Raw genomic sequence first — 16,831 nt, forward strand, 5'->3', positions numbered from 1 at the left:
ACTTGGGAGGGTTTGCGACAACTAAAATGGATGCACATCAGTGCATTTTCACAATCATATCAGGTACATACGGGATATGACTAAGTTTTATGTTTTGTTTTTTTTGCAGCAAACAAGCATAAGGACTTTTTGCCGGAGCACTTTTGTAGACATTCACGTAAAAAACCTTCTCAGATCTCATTAACTGCATCCATTTCTCAAAAATTAAGGCATGTCATTGAAGGGATAATATAATGAAAAATCTAATCACATAAAATTATGTACTATGTAAACATACTTTCAGAACTCAAACTTCCCTCTTCAGTCCATATAAACCTTTGAAAGTAAAATTGAACTAGGATAGCTAGTTTTTTTTTAAGAAGTAAAAATAAATATAAGAAGATATTTCAGATGCTAACAATAAGAGTTAGATGTAGATGTTTGCCAAAATATTTTATGCTTGGGCAGCATCTGCAGATTTTTATAACCTTCTGACTGTACAATGTTCCAACAAAACAATGGCTGAAGTGTATTAATTTGTTTATTTTTTATCCTGGTCATGCCTGACATTATTAGTTTGTTCAGCACATTTCAACTTGGATTGTTTTTTGAGCCTGTCACAATGTCACGCAGTTTTTGCAACAAGGTTGTGCCATTAAAAAGCTGTACCAACGACAACTGTTACAAAACCGCAAACCATGCTACGCTACTCATTTTACATTTGAATAGAGTCTATCTACAAGTAGAAAAGGGGGCTTGTTTAATTTTTTATATATATTTTATATTGAATATATTTATTTAGCAAGGAAACCTCAAACTAATTGACAGTGAGTAACAATATCGACATTGACAATGTTAGAAAAGATTTGTTTCAAATAAATGTTGTTTTTAAGCTTTCTGTCCATCAAAAAAAATACAAAAAAAAAGTATCACAGTTTCCACAAAAATATTAAGCAACAACTGTTTTCAACACTGATAATAATATGAAATGTTTCTTGAGCAGCAAACCAGCATATTAGAAGGATATCTGAAGAATCATGTGACACTGAAGACTGAAGTAATGGCTGCTAAAAAAGAGCCAGAATAGAGTGCTGTGCCACCAGCTATCATAAGAGATGTGGACACTGTGACTGAGAATGTCACTCCCACAGGGGCACATAAATCACAGTTGATGAAGCTTCAGACACATCGAGACCTGTGGCACACAATCCATAATTGACATTTGACTCAAAATGTTTCAGCTGAGAACTGAAGCTATCAGTCTTTCTCACTCAAGATTAATGTTGCCACAAAACAACACTGATTGAAAAAAAAAAACATCTTTGAATAGCTAAGATTCAATGAAGATTTAAGAAGCCATCACAGCTATGAGGTGTGTGGCCATCCAGACCTCTGAATCATACAGGATGAGACATCATGGGTGAAGAGTGAAAGGTGCCTTAAAAGGCTAATTCTCGAAAGAAATGGCCATGTTAATGTCATGACAGTGTAAAAAAAATTATGGCTAACGCATCTCAATCAGATGTGACTAAGCAGCATCTGCCAAAAAATTTCACTCAAGCTTGTCTGCCTGGAATTACCTTTCAGATGTTCATTTTTTGGTGACATTTATGCTTTGAACAGCTGATCTCATTGAGGACCAGGTGTACAATCCCATCACAACATAACGACTCCGTTTGAGTTTGGAGGGAGACTAAATGACTAGCTGATTTTTAAGGTAATCAGAATAATAATTATAATTATTAGCAATGCTAATCAGCACCCACAAACCTTCCACTGATACGTTTTATGCTACTCAAGTTTCTTGCATTCCTGAATGTGTGTTACCATTTCACCCTCTCTGAAACTGCGTCACAAAGTCTTTAATTGCTAATATTGATTATTGTCAAACATGAAATGAGAGAGAAAAATCTGAGAAAGGTCTATGATGTTGCGATGCCCGGAGGAACCTTTTATTGCTCTTTCATATCTCTGGAGACTTCATGAAGATCCGAAGTTGTTTTTCATTCATTTACATATGATTTGATGAGAAATGCTTGGGCTCATAATGAAATCTTTGAGTTTTGATTGCAGATTTTAGTTTCTTGGCAATTAACAGTCAATTAACATTTATTCTTATTGCTGTCTAGGGGAAACAGCAGAGCTCTCATGTGTGTTGTTTATTATGGGTAGTGATATAGTGATTGTTTCTTTAAATGAGGGGAATATTAAACATCATTCACTATAGGTTAATGGCAGATTCTTCAATGAATTACCAAACAAACTTAAATTAAAATCTGTGGCATAATTAACCTGTCTTAGATTGCTAGTGAACAAAACATAACTGCAGTGCAGTTATGGTGCAAGTTTAAGCAAAACAGTGACTTATAGTTGCCTTAATCTTATGTTGTCCAGGTCAGTGTTTGTTTATTTATTTATTCATTTATTTATTTTAAATTTGTGGGAGTACACTGATGGCTGAGGAGGGATTGTTATTCATGTAACATTTTTTCCCAGTACACTGTGTAATGAGATCCCAGATTGTTACATGTAAAATATGAAATGTGAATGTAAAAATGAATATGATATAGGGGGCAACTCAAGGGTGGACTAAAATTATAATTATGTATTAAACAGGCACTCTGCCATAACACCCATTAATGTATATGATGTTTCAGCTACAAACAATGTGCCAAGGACGAAGGACATTTTATGTCCTTTTATGGATTAAACTTAAACCTATTGCAATGAGTCACCCTTAGAGACATTTTTCCAGATCAGTGATTAATGCTCTCCACAACCGGTTAAACAAGGCCTTTACAGAGGTGATAAATGTCAAAATGATATTTCTTCCAAAGGATATGGGACTTTGACACTGCATTCTGTGAAATAATGAGCATTGTACATTTAAAATTTAAATGCTTTGATCTTAATAAGCAGCAAGAGACCTTCTTCATCAAAACATGAGAAAAACACAAAACTGTTTTTCACTGATTGGACTGAAATGCCATCTCTCGACAAGCCTTGTTTAAGATCCTTCACCATTGTCTGAATTCTTTTTGTTTCCTTAAGTAGACCAGGTTCTGGTGCATAAAAGATGACGAATGAAGCCATGAAAAATGGTTCTTCTATGGCATCACAGCAAAACCCCCTTCGTTTCATACATTACATTCTATCATTATAGGTTCACAAGGTATTTATATGTAAATTACTCTTAGGTCCTTTCTATTCATCGTACACCTGCTGGTCTTTCGGTAATAGAGCTGTTGAAATAATGAGGTGGTTAAAGCCAAAGGGCCTGATCACTTAGCTGAAGTATGTACTCAGAGCCCTAATAACCAGTCCACAATACTATAGGATAAATTTTGCAAGCTGTCTTTTCTTAAATCAGTGCAATCAAAAATTGCAGAGCAATAACATAGACACACTGATAAGGGAAAACAATATAAAATAACGAGAGAAAAAAATCACTAAAAATGTGGAGTAAATTAAATAAACCTGAAATAACTTTAGCTTAAAGGAATAGTTCATCCAAAAATGAAAATTTGCTGAAAATGTACTTCCCCTCAGGCCTTTCAAGATGTAGCTGATCTTGTTTCTTCCTCTGCATTACATCACTTGCTCACCATTGGATCCTCTCTCGTCACTCATTGTTTACACAGTGCACAGTCATTGTAGGTACGACGGCTAATCAAAATGGTACTTACTTGCGCTTATCCGGATTGTTCAAACCGACTTAAAACTAAAAGATTACGTTTTCTCGCGCGAACTCATTCGGGAGTGGTGACTTTCCACGTATTCCCAACTTCTGAGCCTGCTCGCCTGAAGTTATGCTTGATTGCTCTTCGGCTGGATATCAACACACCCATTAACGTAAACTACGCCAGAGCGCGTACACACCTCACGCACCGGATGCCGTGCGCGCGCCCAAAGATAGTTGGACATAGTGGTGTATTAGAGGTAAAAAATGATATAAATACTGTTCGGTTTCTCGCACAAACCGATCGTTTCTTGTCTTAGGACATCAATGTGTCGTCACGAGCCGTAGGGTTTAATTTGGATTTGTCTGTGCATGTTTTTTTTTACTCTCATAGATTTTGTTACCATTGCCATGCATTATACGACTGATAGACTGCAACGGCTGGAGTTAAAAATCACCATTTGTGTTCTACTGAAGAAACAAAGTCACCTACATCTTGGATGCCCTGGGGGTAAGCAGATAAACATAAAATTTTCATTTTTGGGTGAACTATCCCTTTAAGGCTTATTCTATGACCAGAGTGCTGTGGTCTCAGTGCCTCCTAGTGGATATCAAAGTGTTGCAATTATGGTTTGTAGCAACATCACTCTATCTGGTCTATGAGAAATGCATTAAAAACATTCATCTTGAATATTCATGTCTATAAATTGTCTTTGTTCTTAGCTTTTTGTGTGTGTACAGACATAATTATAATGAAGAATTATACAGTCGTCTATAATTTTCTGATTTGTATGTATCTTGGCAACTCATCTCTGTAACTGAATTTTGAATCGGCCAAGAAATTTGCCAAGTGTCAGGAGAAAAAAAACAATACAAAACAAATATAATGCATAAACATATGTTTCTTTTTATTTGTTGCTTACTTTTTTAAACCTTTGTAATATTCAAAAATACATTTCACCAGGCAAAATGTATGTATTTATTTCAGTGCTGGTTGTGATTATTTTCTTCCTTGCATTTTTGTTGTTCAGTAATAGCTTTGCTTGATAATCAGGCCTCAAAATACAAAATACAGTAGTCATTTAAACATCAACATTAAAAGAATTAAACTGTAAGACAAAATTTTGATGAAATTCTACAGTATTGCAGCGAGTCCTTTTCTATATTGTAGGTCTATAGGCTACTTTTCTTTTTATTAATACTACTAGCAGCTTATTTGTGCATTTGTATTGGTGCTTTAGCAATTCTATTGTATGCAAATTGGGTTTATGCAAAACATTTGTCAATAAAGTAACTGAAATAGTAAAAAAACAAACAAAATGTTCTGCCTCTAAAAAAATGGAAAATAATATTGATGGATTCTTTGCTAATCTGTGACATTACTGTTTTTAAATATTATTTTAAATAGTAACTATTTACACCAAATGTTTAAAGTAAACCATCACTGTCTGTCACAATTTGAGAATTTCTACTTTTGGAACAAAAACCGAAATTTTTGACAGTGTTTTAGTGACTCTTATAGCCTTTTCATGTAGGCTATGCGTTGTGTACGTATATTTATTAGTGCAGGCAGTTTTTGTGAGATAGCAGAATCTCAGCCTGTCATTGCACCTCTGCACCCTTTCCGCACTCCGCAGATCGCGCTCCGTGAGCTGACAGCTCCGCCGCACATGCGCAGGGCGTCTCCACTGGCTCGCTCGGTGCTGAAGTTGGGCGGATGGACGGAAAACACCGCTGATGGAGATAAAACGGCAGCATGCAATCTCAACGCGTGATACCCCCGATATCCGCATAAACACGTGTAACGACACGCTTATAGAAGACTGACATCTAGAACAAAAGGGGTAAGGCGACACACGCTCTTTAACGGTCTCGGAGGTCCCGCTAGCTCGCCAGCTAACGCGCTAGCCGTTGCTTCCTTGCGCTTAGAAAATCAAAGAGCCGCTGCGAAAATAGAATAAAGTGGCAGTTACATTTCGCCTGTCTAAAATAGCTCGGCTTTTGGGAGCAGTTTGCCCATTACTTTCAAATGCACCACGATGTCTTGTGATAAATACGGTTTGGGCTTTACCTGCGATGACTTTAGTAAAGATGCTGGCTGTGTCGCAAAACCCAGCGAGCTGCCTACCTAGGCAGCCTTTTTGGACTTAACTCGAGCGGTTGAGATATTCCAACAGCATTTATAACGCTCGCCGGCGGTAGGTGACTTCATAGGGGCGTTTAAACGATCGTTAACGTTCCAACGATGCCTAAACATGCTGTCTAGGTAGGATCCTCACTAGGCTTTGACACACAGCCGCCTTGATTCCACAGACAGCCACTGCAACGGGGAATGAAGGCGAATAACGGGATGCAGCCGTCTATATCTATATATCACGGAACATTGTGTTATATTGTTAATTATCAGAAGTTAAACTATTACTTTTCGTCCAAATTGACCTTTTATATTTACCTCTATGGCAGCCGACCATTTCCTTACGATTGACTTTGTTAAATATATATTTTTAAGTTTGTATTTTATTTCTCGGACTTGCCAGTAGTTATTTTTTCCTGCATTCAGTTATTGATGACAGCCTACGTGAAATTAAGAGAGTTTCCTTCCGGAGGAGGGCTGATTGCTCGACCCTTCATCATCATACAAGTTGTGGAGTTCCTCCCATTCACTTGTGCTTCTGGTTTTACATTGCAGCTGGTTATGTGAAATGTGGGGAACATTTAATTTCGTGTGTCAAATAAGATGACTTGTCAGTAATGAATCCATTCATTAAAACCAAGCAATAGTAAACTGCTCTTCACAAGTGAATTTTTTTTTACATTTTTGTTTTACTATTGAACACTTAAATACACTGAAAATAAAAGCCAGTAAATGTATATACTTCAGTATACTTTATATTACTGATATGCCTGGGTTCTTCACATTTTGCTGTGATATAATGTAATGTAGTATTGCTTTGCAGAATTATTGACTTCTTTTCACTTGTCGATAATGCCTGGTTAAAAGCATTCGTTTGAAAGTTTAAGGGTTATTGAGATTAGAATAGTATTACCAGTGTCAGATAGTAAAGGAAGACATGTAATATGCATTTTGGAAGTACTTATACAGTACTTTTTCAAATACACATTATTAAATTGGAGTTACTTTTTTGTTTTTATGAATTTTATGGGGACAATAGCACTGCATAATGCAATCATTCCAAAATGTAATGTCTTATAATAAATTCTCCACTAAAGACTCAAATTGTCTAGTTAACAGTTTCTAGTAAACTTATCTAGTTTAATATTATTGAAAGAAAGGCTAATTAGCACTATTTGATTAATAAGCTATTTGATTTTCATCAGTACATGCAATAATCCATTTAAAGTTGTGATGAAACGGACGTAGCTAAGAGAAGTCAGTCATTTTCATTGGAAGGTCCGGTCATGACATGATTTCATTATGCACGTTATTCAAGATGACGTAACATTACATATGCATGGATGAGTTGTTCACAATAAGATCTTTAACATGCATTTAGAAAATAGAATTTTTATTTCATGCTTACTTCTGGGTTTTTTGTGTTATTAATAAAAGTGTGCTTCCTTTTTGCTTCATTTTGTCAAATAGCACATTATTATTCATGTGTCAAACACTAATTAAATAAGAATTAGAATATAAGAAGTCCAGAAGTAATCAGATTAGACTGAGTGCAATCCAAAAGATTTACAAATTTGAGTATTATAATCTGTAATTAGTTTCAGAAGTGATCTACCGAGCACTAACTGAGAATTACCATTAATCTTTTGGTTTGGAGTCAACATAGTTTTTTCATGCTTATTAGTATTTACAGCCCTAGATTAAAGCAGTTCTGATGTTTGCCTTCTGGTTTGATTTATTTCCCAGATGTCTTATCCTGGATCATTTAGCCCTTGACTCAAGGAAAGGGTGTGCCTGCAAATACCAGGTGTTTGAAACCTACCTCCACCCACCTCCCGCATTCTCCATCAGGCATGATAAGAGAAGATACAAGAGGCCACATTTTGTTTTCCTGCACTCTGCCTGTCTCAACATTTGACATTACAGTCATGATTTTCTTACCTGGTCTTCGGATGGATCGCTGCTAATTTGCATGGTAAGTTAGGGGTGGTCCTCTCCTAGAGTGATTGCAAGTGCATTGATGATGTGGAAAATCACAAGACGTGTTTGCCGAGCGGTGATGTGATGCAGCGCAAGGTGAGAAATGTGGGCGAAACGGGCCCCTGTGTGATTATCGCATGTATCGGAACCGCGGTGTGACGTGTTTCTCGAGCTAGGCTTTGTGGGTAACGGCTCTAGGAGGCTTCTGTTGTGCAGCCAGCCATGGCCTATGCTATGCATCACTTGCTGTCCTGGAATGTGTATGGGGAAGTGCACAAGGGCACAAGACTTACAGCGGAAGAACGGGGTTAGAGGCAGGACGACTGCGGCATCTGAGCTTGCTCACACGCAGAGGCATTTTCACGCATCGTAATGTAATTCACGAGTGCAGACTGTAAGCGTGGAGGTGAGCACTCAAATGCTTGTTGTTAGAAATATGAACAATTAAAGAAACCTCTTCTGTTATTTTGAATTTTAAAAATGAGTTCAAACTTTCAAAAGCATTTGTAATCCGTTCAGCAGCCGTTACTGGAACAGAAAAAGATTATTTCTTTGAAGATGTGCAGTGTGTGCATGTTTAAAATGTAACTTTTAGGTAGATATCTCACTATCTGTAACAGAAACACACCAAAGGCTGAAGAATTATTATGTCCCAGACAGATTATCTTTGCCTGTTTTTCAGTTGTAGCCTTCCCTTGTTAATAGTGGAAAGCTCTTTTATTAACATAAATTATTACATGGGTCTCTGGAATACTTGATTCCGATTAGTCAATTGTGTGCGTTGTCCAGGACAGTACCATATCACTGACTAAGACTATAGCTGATAAAATTGAACTAAAGGGAGAGTTCCCCCAAAATAAAAATCCTGCCATTATTTACTTATGTTGTTTCAAACCTGTATGACTTACTTTCTTCTGTGGAACACAAAAGAGGATATTTTGAAGCATGTTGTTGATAACTAAACAGTTTTGGTGAACATTGACTTGTATTGTATGGACAAAACCACTGAAACATTTTTCATAATATCTAATTGTATGTTCCACAGAAGAAAGAAAATCACACAGACTTGAAACAACATGAGTAAACGAGTAAATTATCACAGAATTGTCATTTTTGGATAAACTATCCCTTTAAAACAACGGAGATGCACACATATAAACTGACAATAAACATGAAATTCACAAAAAATATCTTAAAACAGAACGTGTGAATTTGTGACAAGACTCATTAACTGACACAAGGTAGAGCTAAGGCACCTGTTAATCAGCCAAGGGTGCATAGTTATTGCCTGATTTGTTGGCTATTAATCTCAAAATAGCCAAATATCGTCTCATACATGAGCCTGTTGCTAGTTTTTAGTGCCCTGACTTTTTTTTTAGCTTAACGTTTTATAAAATGATACAAGATTTCCTGTGAAATCAGACTGGTTGTATAATTGTTTTTTCCTCAATACAACTTCTTGTTTTACATATTGTGTAAATGTGATTCGTGTGAGTTGTTGGTCAATGCTCTAGATGTGAACAAGGGACGCTTCAGTGTGTTTTGCATCAGGATGCATGATTTCCATTGCCTGGCACTGAATAACTGATGGTAGTTTTGTTTTGCATATTTGGTTTATATGGCTCTATTAGGGTAAACTCTGAAAGGGTGTTCACATTACATCCCAGAAAAACTGAGCTTTCATCACCAGGTAGCAGGGCTGTTTATCACAACACTTTTTTAAGGGCAAGGATGAATTTAGAGGTAAGGTTTCTGTTTCAAGGTCTTTGTTTAACTATAATTTACCTAAATATTCAGAGTATTCATATTTTGGCATATGTAATATCAGTAATGTTGAGTTAATATTGATATTATGTAGTGAAACTAAGAAAACAGTACACTACTGTTACCCTAGTGCAGGGATCCTCAAATCTGGCCCGCAAGATCCACTTTCCTGCAGAGTTTACTTCAAACCCTAATCAAACACACCTGAGCATGCTATTCAATGTCTTCAGGATCATTAGAAAGTCACAGGTAGATGAGCTTGATCAGGGTTGGAGCTAAACTCTGCAGCGCATTGGCCCTCCTGGGCAAAATTTGAGGAACCCTGCCCTAGTGCAAGCACTATATTAATACTAAATAAAAATCGTAACAAAATGATTACTTTTATATGCAGTGTGCTTTATATATTTATTTTAGAGTGCAAATGATGTGTAGCATATTTAATGCTGTGTTTTCGTACATAAAAATTGGCTGTTATGTGGTTTTGTCCTTTATCACAGCAATGCATTTCAATCAGCAGTGAATCTTTAAATTATGCACCACACGTTGCGACAAAAAGTCAGCCAACCAAATGCCCCGTGGTTATGGGATATTTACCAATACCATACTGGGAAATGATAATTTGATACCGTCCCAGAAGTCCAGCTTGTCCGTTTAGTGCCCATTAATACTAAATAAAAATTGTAACAAAATGATTACTTTTATATGCAGTGTGCTTTATATATTTATTTCAGAGTGCAAATGATGTGTAGCATATTTAATGCTGTGTTTTCGTACATAAAAATTGGCTGTTATGTGGTTTTGTCCTTTATCACAGCAATGCATTTCAATCAGCAGTGAATCTTTAAATTATGCACCACACGTTGCGACAAAAAGTCAGCCAACCAAATGCCCCGTGGTTATGGGATATTTACCAATACCATACTGGGAAATGATAATTTGATACCGTCCCAGAAGTCCAGCTTGTCCGTTTAGTGCCCAGACTGTTTGTCCCCAAATATTTGGATCAGATGTCTAGGTGATGTGATATGATGTTTGTGCTGCCAAACCCTGCCAAAAGATCAGTTTCCAGAAAGCTTTTGCTAAAATGAACACATTTGTTGAGGTCATGGTATGAGGCATCATGTTTACAAGGGTTTCCCAAAGTGTATTTCACATAATCTATTTGCAGTTCACGCAAACAACTTGTAGAGCTTAAAGCAATTAGTTGAATAGAGTAATGAGGCAAGTCCCATTCAAGTCCCATAAAGGCCACAAAACACTTGAAGTGGTGCAGGGGTTAAATGAATAGTTAACTAGGAAATGAATAATCTACCATCATTTACTCTCCTTTATAGCTTTTGAAACCATTGTGACTTTAACTTTCAGTCTGTTCTTCAGACAAAATTGTCAAATGGCTTCAGAAGACTTGGTATACAGTATACCGTGCAAGCAATGTTATTTTAGTATTATAAGCATGCTATTTTATTTGCAATTATAGTGTTTATTAATTCTTTAAATTATCTTTTATTTTATCATTTAATTTTTTGTTTTAATTTAAGTTTTAGTATTTTTAGTTTTTGTCATTATTATTAATTATTATTCAGTACCTTCAGTCTTTCTTCAGTCTGTTGAATACAAAAAAAGATATTTTGAAGAATGTTAGTTGCCAAACAGTTGCTGTACACTAGAGCTGTCAAATTTTTTTTCGAATTTCGAATATTCGTCGAATTAAAAAAAAAAAATCCACATTCGAATGCAAAAACGTTGCATTCGAATTTAAGGAATGCATCAGCCGTCAGGCAGCCTTATCAGTGGCGCACGAGATGCGATGACAATGTATGTGTCATTAATTGCATTTGAATGCGTTTGTTAGCCTATCCAGTTGAACCCACTAGATGTGGCGCTGCTACGTTGTTCATTCAGTATAAATTCATATTTATCACATTTTCTAGAGGGACATCTATCAGCGTTGCACTCGCAGAGAGCGGCATGTTTAGAAAACCATGTAAAATTAAAGCAAGTTCAACTTTTAAAAAACATGTCTAAAGACGTTTTTGCGGTTTTTCCCCATCCCACTGTATCTCATGTTTTTAAATGAAGAAAGTAGCCTACTCTTTGTGATTGGTTTTCGGTCCTTTGTATTAACATTTTATATAATATTATATTTAATCTAATATTTCTATTTTATTTCAGCAATAATTTAAATAAAAAAATAATTGTTAATGGTTTTACTATAATTTAAAAAAAAAAATTTTTTATCAGTTATATCATTGATCAAAATCACATATGACAAAAAATATCTTTTGAATTACTATCCTCATGTGTATGCAAGTAAGGTGCTTCCATAGTACCAATAATATATGGTCACTATTAATAAAACTGTCAAACAGAATAATCACCCATGTGTTTCAAAGACATGTTAATGGTATGGTGATGGATCACGGTTAGAGTGGAGCAGAGCTCACAATAACAACACTTGCTTATTTTCTCTCCTGATAGAGTGCATCTTGGAAACACATGCAATGCGGTTAAAATGTTTGTGGTAAAGATCTTTGCTCTGATGTTGTTTTTAACAAGCCAGTGATATTGGGAACCAAACGTGGAAGAATTTATTGAAAACCATTTTATTTCACGTCTGCTCTCTGTTTGCCTGTGTACAGGTAAAAATGTTGATTTGCACAGAGATTTATCCGTATATGGTGCCAAGCCTCCAATTTAAAGACATTATAAAATCTAAAATGAGAATTTGGTGGTTTTTAGTATATGTACATGTACTAGGAAGCTCCTAAATGTTGACAAAAATCACTTTTAGCACATATAAAATGTATTTTTCTTTTTACAGTAAAACAAACTTAAATATTGATGACTCATTTAGTCTCATTTTCCTTGACAATGTACTTTATTTATCTAATTAGTTTTTTTTTTTTAGAATTTTTAGGAAGGATTCGTATGGTTTTATTTAACTTATTTTAAGAAACAGGAAGCGACAGCCATTGCATTTTTACAGACCATGTACTTCCTAAAAGGAAAACCATTGCATTTGCTCATGTGTTAGAACATGTGAGATCCCACACTACTACTGCCTGTGTGTGTTCACGGGTGGGGGAGTGAATGCTTCAGCCCCACCAGCATCTCTCTCTCTCACCCTCCTACAGCTCACTCATTTAGCATCTTGCTAGAGGAATGAATGTCTAGTCTGAAGAGGGGATTTCTTTACTTTCTGCCTCTCTCTCTCTTGTTTCAGTCTCTACAGACACCCTCTCACGTGCATTCTAGTAGATTTCAGCTGAATATGCATCTGACAGTAGAGTAGGAAACAGTCCAACAAGCTCAGATACTGAGCATCCTTATGATCATTTCCATTGGAAAAGCTACCATAACTCTACCATAATAAATCCCTCCCCTGGAAGCTAAAAATAATTAATAATCTCTTTTGGTCTTACTTTAGATTTAGAAACATCTGTAGTTAACAAGACACTCCAGCTAACACAGTTCCCAAGCCCCCACTGCTTTGTTTCTAATCAGATGTGTCTGTCCACAGCCGCAGAGTGTGAGTGGAGTTGAAATGAGGAAAAGGCAGCAGGGACGCATTGAAGGACCCCCACAGGCGCCTGGTCACCCGAGGCCCAACACCTGCTGTCTGTGCTGGTGTGGATGCTGCAAATGCCTCTGGTACACCCCATCTTTCATTATGTTCTGCTGTAAACATGTACTTGCATGGTAGCTATTTGCTTAACTATGAGTTTTACATTAAGCAGCACACAGTCCTTTTAAGTATTTTATCACCATTACCTGCCTCAGGTACATTACCGCTCAAAAGTTTGGGGTTGGTAAGATTTTTTAAAAGACATTTTTGATTACATTTGATCAAAAATACAATAACAACAGTAATATTGTGAAATATTTTTACAAATTAAAATAATAGTTTTCTAAATAAATGTTATTTCTGTGATTGCAAAGCTGAATTTTTATTTTATTTTATATGTTAAGCAAAACATATTTTTGAAAGTCTGGTATACCCTTTTATATACTTGTATATAAATATTATATGTTTATATACTCTGTACATTTTTTTTAACATTACAGATTTCAAAAGGTATGTGGTAAATGACCCAGTGGCATTCATTTATTTGTTTCATGTAGGCATTGTTATATGTTAGCATAGCCTTTTAAAATCCTCTCACAGGAATATTAAGACAAGTATGTAGAACAGGGTTTGTCTCAGTATGCAAGCTAACATCGCCCATTTATTTGATGATTACTGAGTGCGCTTTTAAGCATGCACATAATTTTACGTGTAAAAAAACAATAGATGTGTATAAGTAGATGCCCTATTAGTGGCTGTTTCTGTGGGCCACTGTAAGCCTTTCGCCATATTGGAATGGTCAAAGCAGGTCTGTGAACACTCGAGAGCAAGAGCCTGTATGTCTGCAACCCTAGTGATACGCAAGTATGAATATATCTGCAGTAGACCTCAGCAGATGATTTTTCTAAACTAACACAATACAACAAGACAAAGCCGTTTGCTAACATAACATTTAAAAGGTACTGTAGTTTAAAAACCTGTAATATCGAGTTAATACATACTAAAAATACAAACCCACACATTTTTACCTGTGAAAGTTTATCCAATTTCTTCAGGAATTTATATTTCAGCGTTTTGTACAACCAGAGGCTGCGCAAGGTTGTGGCATCCTAAAACTCCTTGATTTTTATTGTGAGCAAAGTCCCTTTCTTTGTTGTGGTTCTTTGTCCCTTTCTTTGTAAAATAATTTATTTATTTTTTAATTGTATCTACAAACACATTACATGTCTGTTTTTTTTTTTTATTAGAAACAAATTCAATCTGTTGTTATTCTTTTAAAAAAATTGTAAGAATAAGTGTTCTTTAAAGGGTTAAATTGGCTTGTAAAAAGATGGGGAAAAAGCAGTTGGAGTTTGAGGCTGGGCCATTGAACAACGAAAGATTGGAAAGGCCATAGCACAGCTTGCAGGGGGACTATAAATAACATGAATGAATACAAATATTGCACGAAATAAAGAAAACATTGAGGAGGCAGTACAAACCCTGCTCTGTAACCTCGGGTTTCCACAGCCATCCCCCCACTACACACTGCCATTATCTGCTCAGTAAATGGCTATTTCTGTCCCACATCACATGCAAAACGGCTGTGTAGTAGTACATGTTATATATTTAGAGTCTTGTCAGCTTGTCGAACCCCATGGCTAACAAACCCAATTATACTTGCTCTACAGAGACTTGGATTGAGAAACACAGTGGATGTTCACCTGTCATTTGTAGCTTAGTTTCAATAAATGCTCTTTATGGACTAGAGGAGGAATTTTAGTACTTTAGTACTTCGATTATGGTTTATGGCCAGAAGGGAGTGAGAGAAACATTTGAGAGAGAAAAAATTACAAAGAAACGGCAAGTAACATTGAATTAAATGAGAAGTTTTGAAGTAGGAAAACTGAAATAGTATTTTTTTTTTTTTTTTTTTACAACTTTGAGTTTGGGCCATTAAAATGTTTGTTAACCACTGAAATAGGTTATAATATGTTTACATTTTATATCATCTTTTATTTCAAAACAAAAATGTGTTTTTTCATGATATGACCCTTTAAACACCTGAATGGTTATGTACTGGAATAGCACTTGTTAGTTTCCAGTCTCTAGTTTTACCGTAGCTGTTTAACCTTGCATGATGATCAACGCAACATGTTTCAAATGCCACAGAGACTTTGCTGTGTCTAACACTTCTCTTCTCACCCTAGGAATGAAGACAGAAGGGAACGTTCAGAGAGGCAAACATGTACAAAGATGGATAGCATAGAAGCGACAGAGGAACAGTGAGTTGTTAGAAACGTCTATTATTGTTAAAAGATGTTTGGTGCTTTTTTATATATATATAGTTCTTGTGTTCATTCTTCTCCAACATCCCGTTAAAATGAGCAACATTTCCTTAAAATGGAACTGCAATTTTGTTAACCATCTTAAAATGAAATGATCTAAAAATCTCACAAAGTTTGTTCCTAAGTCCTTTTCAATGCAGTTTAATTTCTAATCAAGTGCCTTTTATGCCATTTACTTGCACTTTATTTACTGACAGCTGAAGTAAAGTTGTTTTATATGGGTAGTTCCTGCTTTTTTTCATTGTCTCTCATTTGAAGGCATCCCACACTGGATGAGGTGATTGCCTGGTCACGGAGCTTTGAGATGATGATGCGCTCTCCAGAAGGGAGTGATGTTTTCCGGGAGTTCTTGCGGTCCGAGTACAGCGAAGAAAACCTGATGTTCTGGATCGCCTGTGAGGAACTGAAGAAAGAAAGCAACTCATCTGCTATCGATGAAAAAGCCAGGATCATTTATGAAGACTACGTCTCCATTCTTTCGCCAAAAGAGGTTAGAAAACGGTGTAAACAATATACGAATAAACAATGCTGTCTGTGGCTGCAATACATTCAGAAATAAATAAAATATGACAGCATAAAAATATAAGATATTCGTATTAAATTCATAATGCATCTAAAAATGGCCAAAACAAAAGATATTCTCAAGCGTTTTTGTGCAGGAGCATTCTCTGAATAGTTGGTGTTTTATTTTTTTGGCCACCTTACAATGCAAAAAATTTTTTTTTTCTTTTTTCTATTCTTGGGTGCATATGGGTGTGTTTTTTCCTGTTTACTTTAGTCAAATGAAGAGCATTTTGCTTCTGTTTTGCTGAGCTCATTAAACATTGTTTTTTTTTTTCTTTGGAGCAACATTGTGTTGAATTTCTTTTTTCTACAAAATTATTTTTGCTGTACAATATTTAATGCAAAGCTTCGAGATAATGATTTTTCATTCAGATTTGTTTATTTAAAGGCACAATATGTAAGATTTTTTTATTAAAATATCCAAAAACCACTAGAACAGTGTTATATATTTTGCTGACTTGTGTACTTACATTATCCCAAATGTTTTGAAGAATGTTTAAATCCAGAGAAATATGCAATTTTAACTAGTGACACGGACCGTGTCTATAGTGTCATTGTGTCGCCTGCCAATGACGTCATAGACAGGTGACGACCGCAGAGTAACATTATAAAAGAACTTTCAAACGGATCTAGTATGATAAAACTGCTTTTTTTTCCTACATACGCACGACCGGAAGGAGCGGAAGCGGTCGACTGTGGCATAATAAGAGCTCCGCTGCTTTCGAGCCGTGTGTCACGCTCGTGCAGCGGCCTCGTTTTGCTTCGACGGCTTTCAGCCTCACCCTGCTTCATTAATAAATCATTAGCTCATCCATGAACATGATTTCTGCCCAAGTCCC

General features: G+C 36.0%; 1 protein-coding gene across 1 annotated transcript in view; it reads left to right on the forward strand.

Annotated features, from left to right (window-relative positions):
* Window positions 1-5,343: 5,343 nt before the first annotated feature.
* The window catches only part of LOC107743539 (regulator of G-protein signaling 17-like), a 15,951-nt gene continuing 4,463 nt past the window's right edge, over window positions 5,344-16,831 (forward strand). The window contains exons 1-5 of the mRNA XM_016556807.1: window positions 5,344-5,502; window positions 7,539-7,767; window positions 13,057-13,187; window positions 15,291-15,365; window positions 15,687-15,918. Of these exons, the coding sequence (XP_016412293.1) occupies window positions 7,765-7,767; window positions 13,057-13,187; window positions 15,291-15,365; window positions 15,687-15,918 (441 nt within the window). The 5' untranslated portion in view covers window positions 5,344-5,502; window positions 7,539-7,764. The remainder of the gene's footprint in view (window positions 5,503-7,538; window positions 7,768-13,056; window positions 13,188-15,290; window positions 15,366-15,686; window positions 15,919-16,831) is intronic.

This window comes from Sinocyclocheilus rhinocerous, unplaced genomic scaffold (genome assembly GCF_001515625.1).
Source record: "Sinocyclocheilus rhinocerous isolate Xijiao unplaced genomic scaffold, SAMN03320098_v1.1 scaffold677, whole genome shotgun sequence".
In the NCBI taxonomy this organism is placed as follows: Eukaryota; Metazoa; Chordata; class Actinopteri; order Cypriniformes; family Cyprinidae; genus Sinocyclocheilus; species Sinocyclocheilus rhinocerous.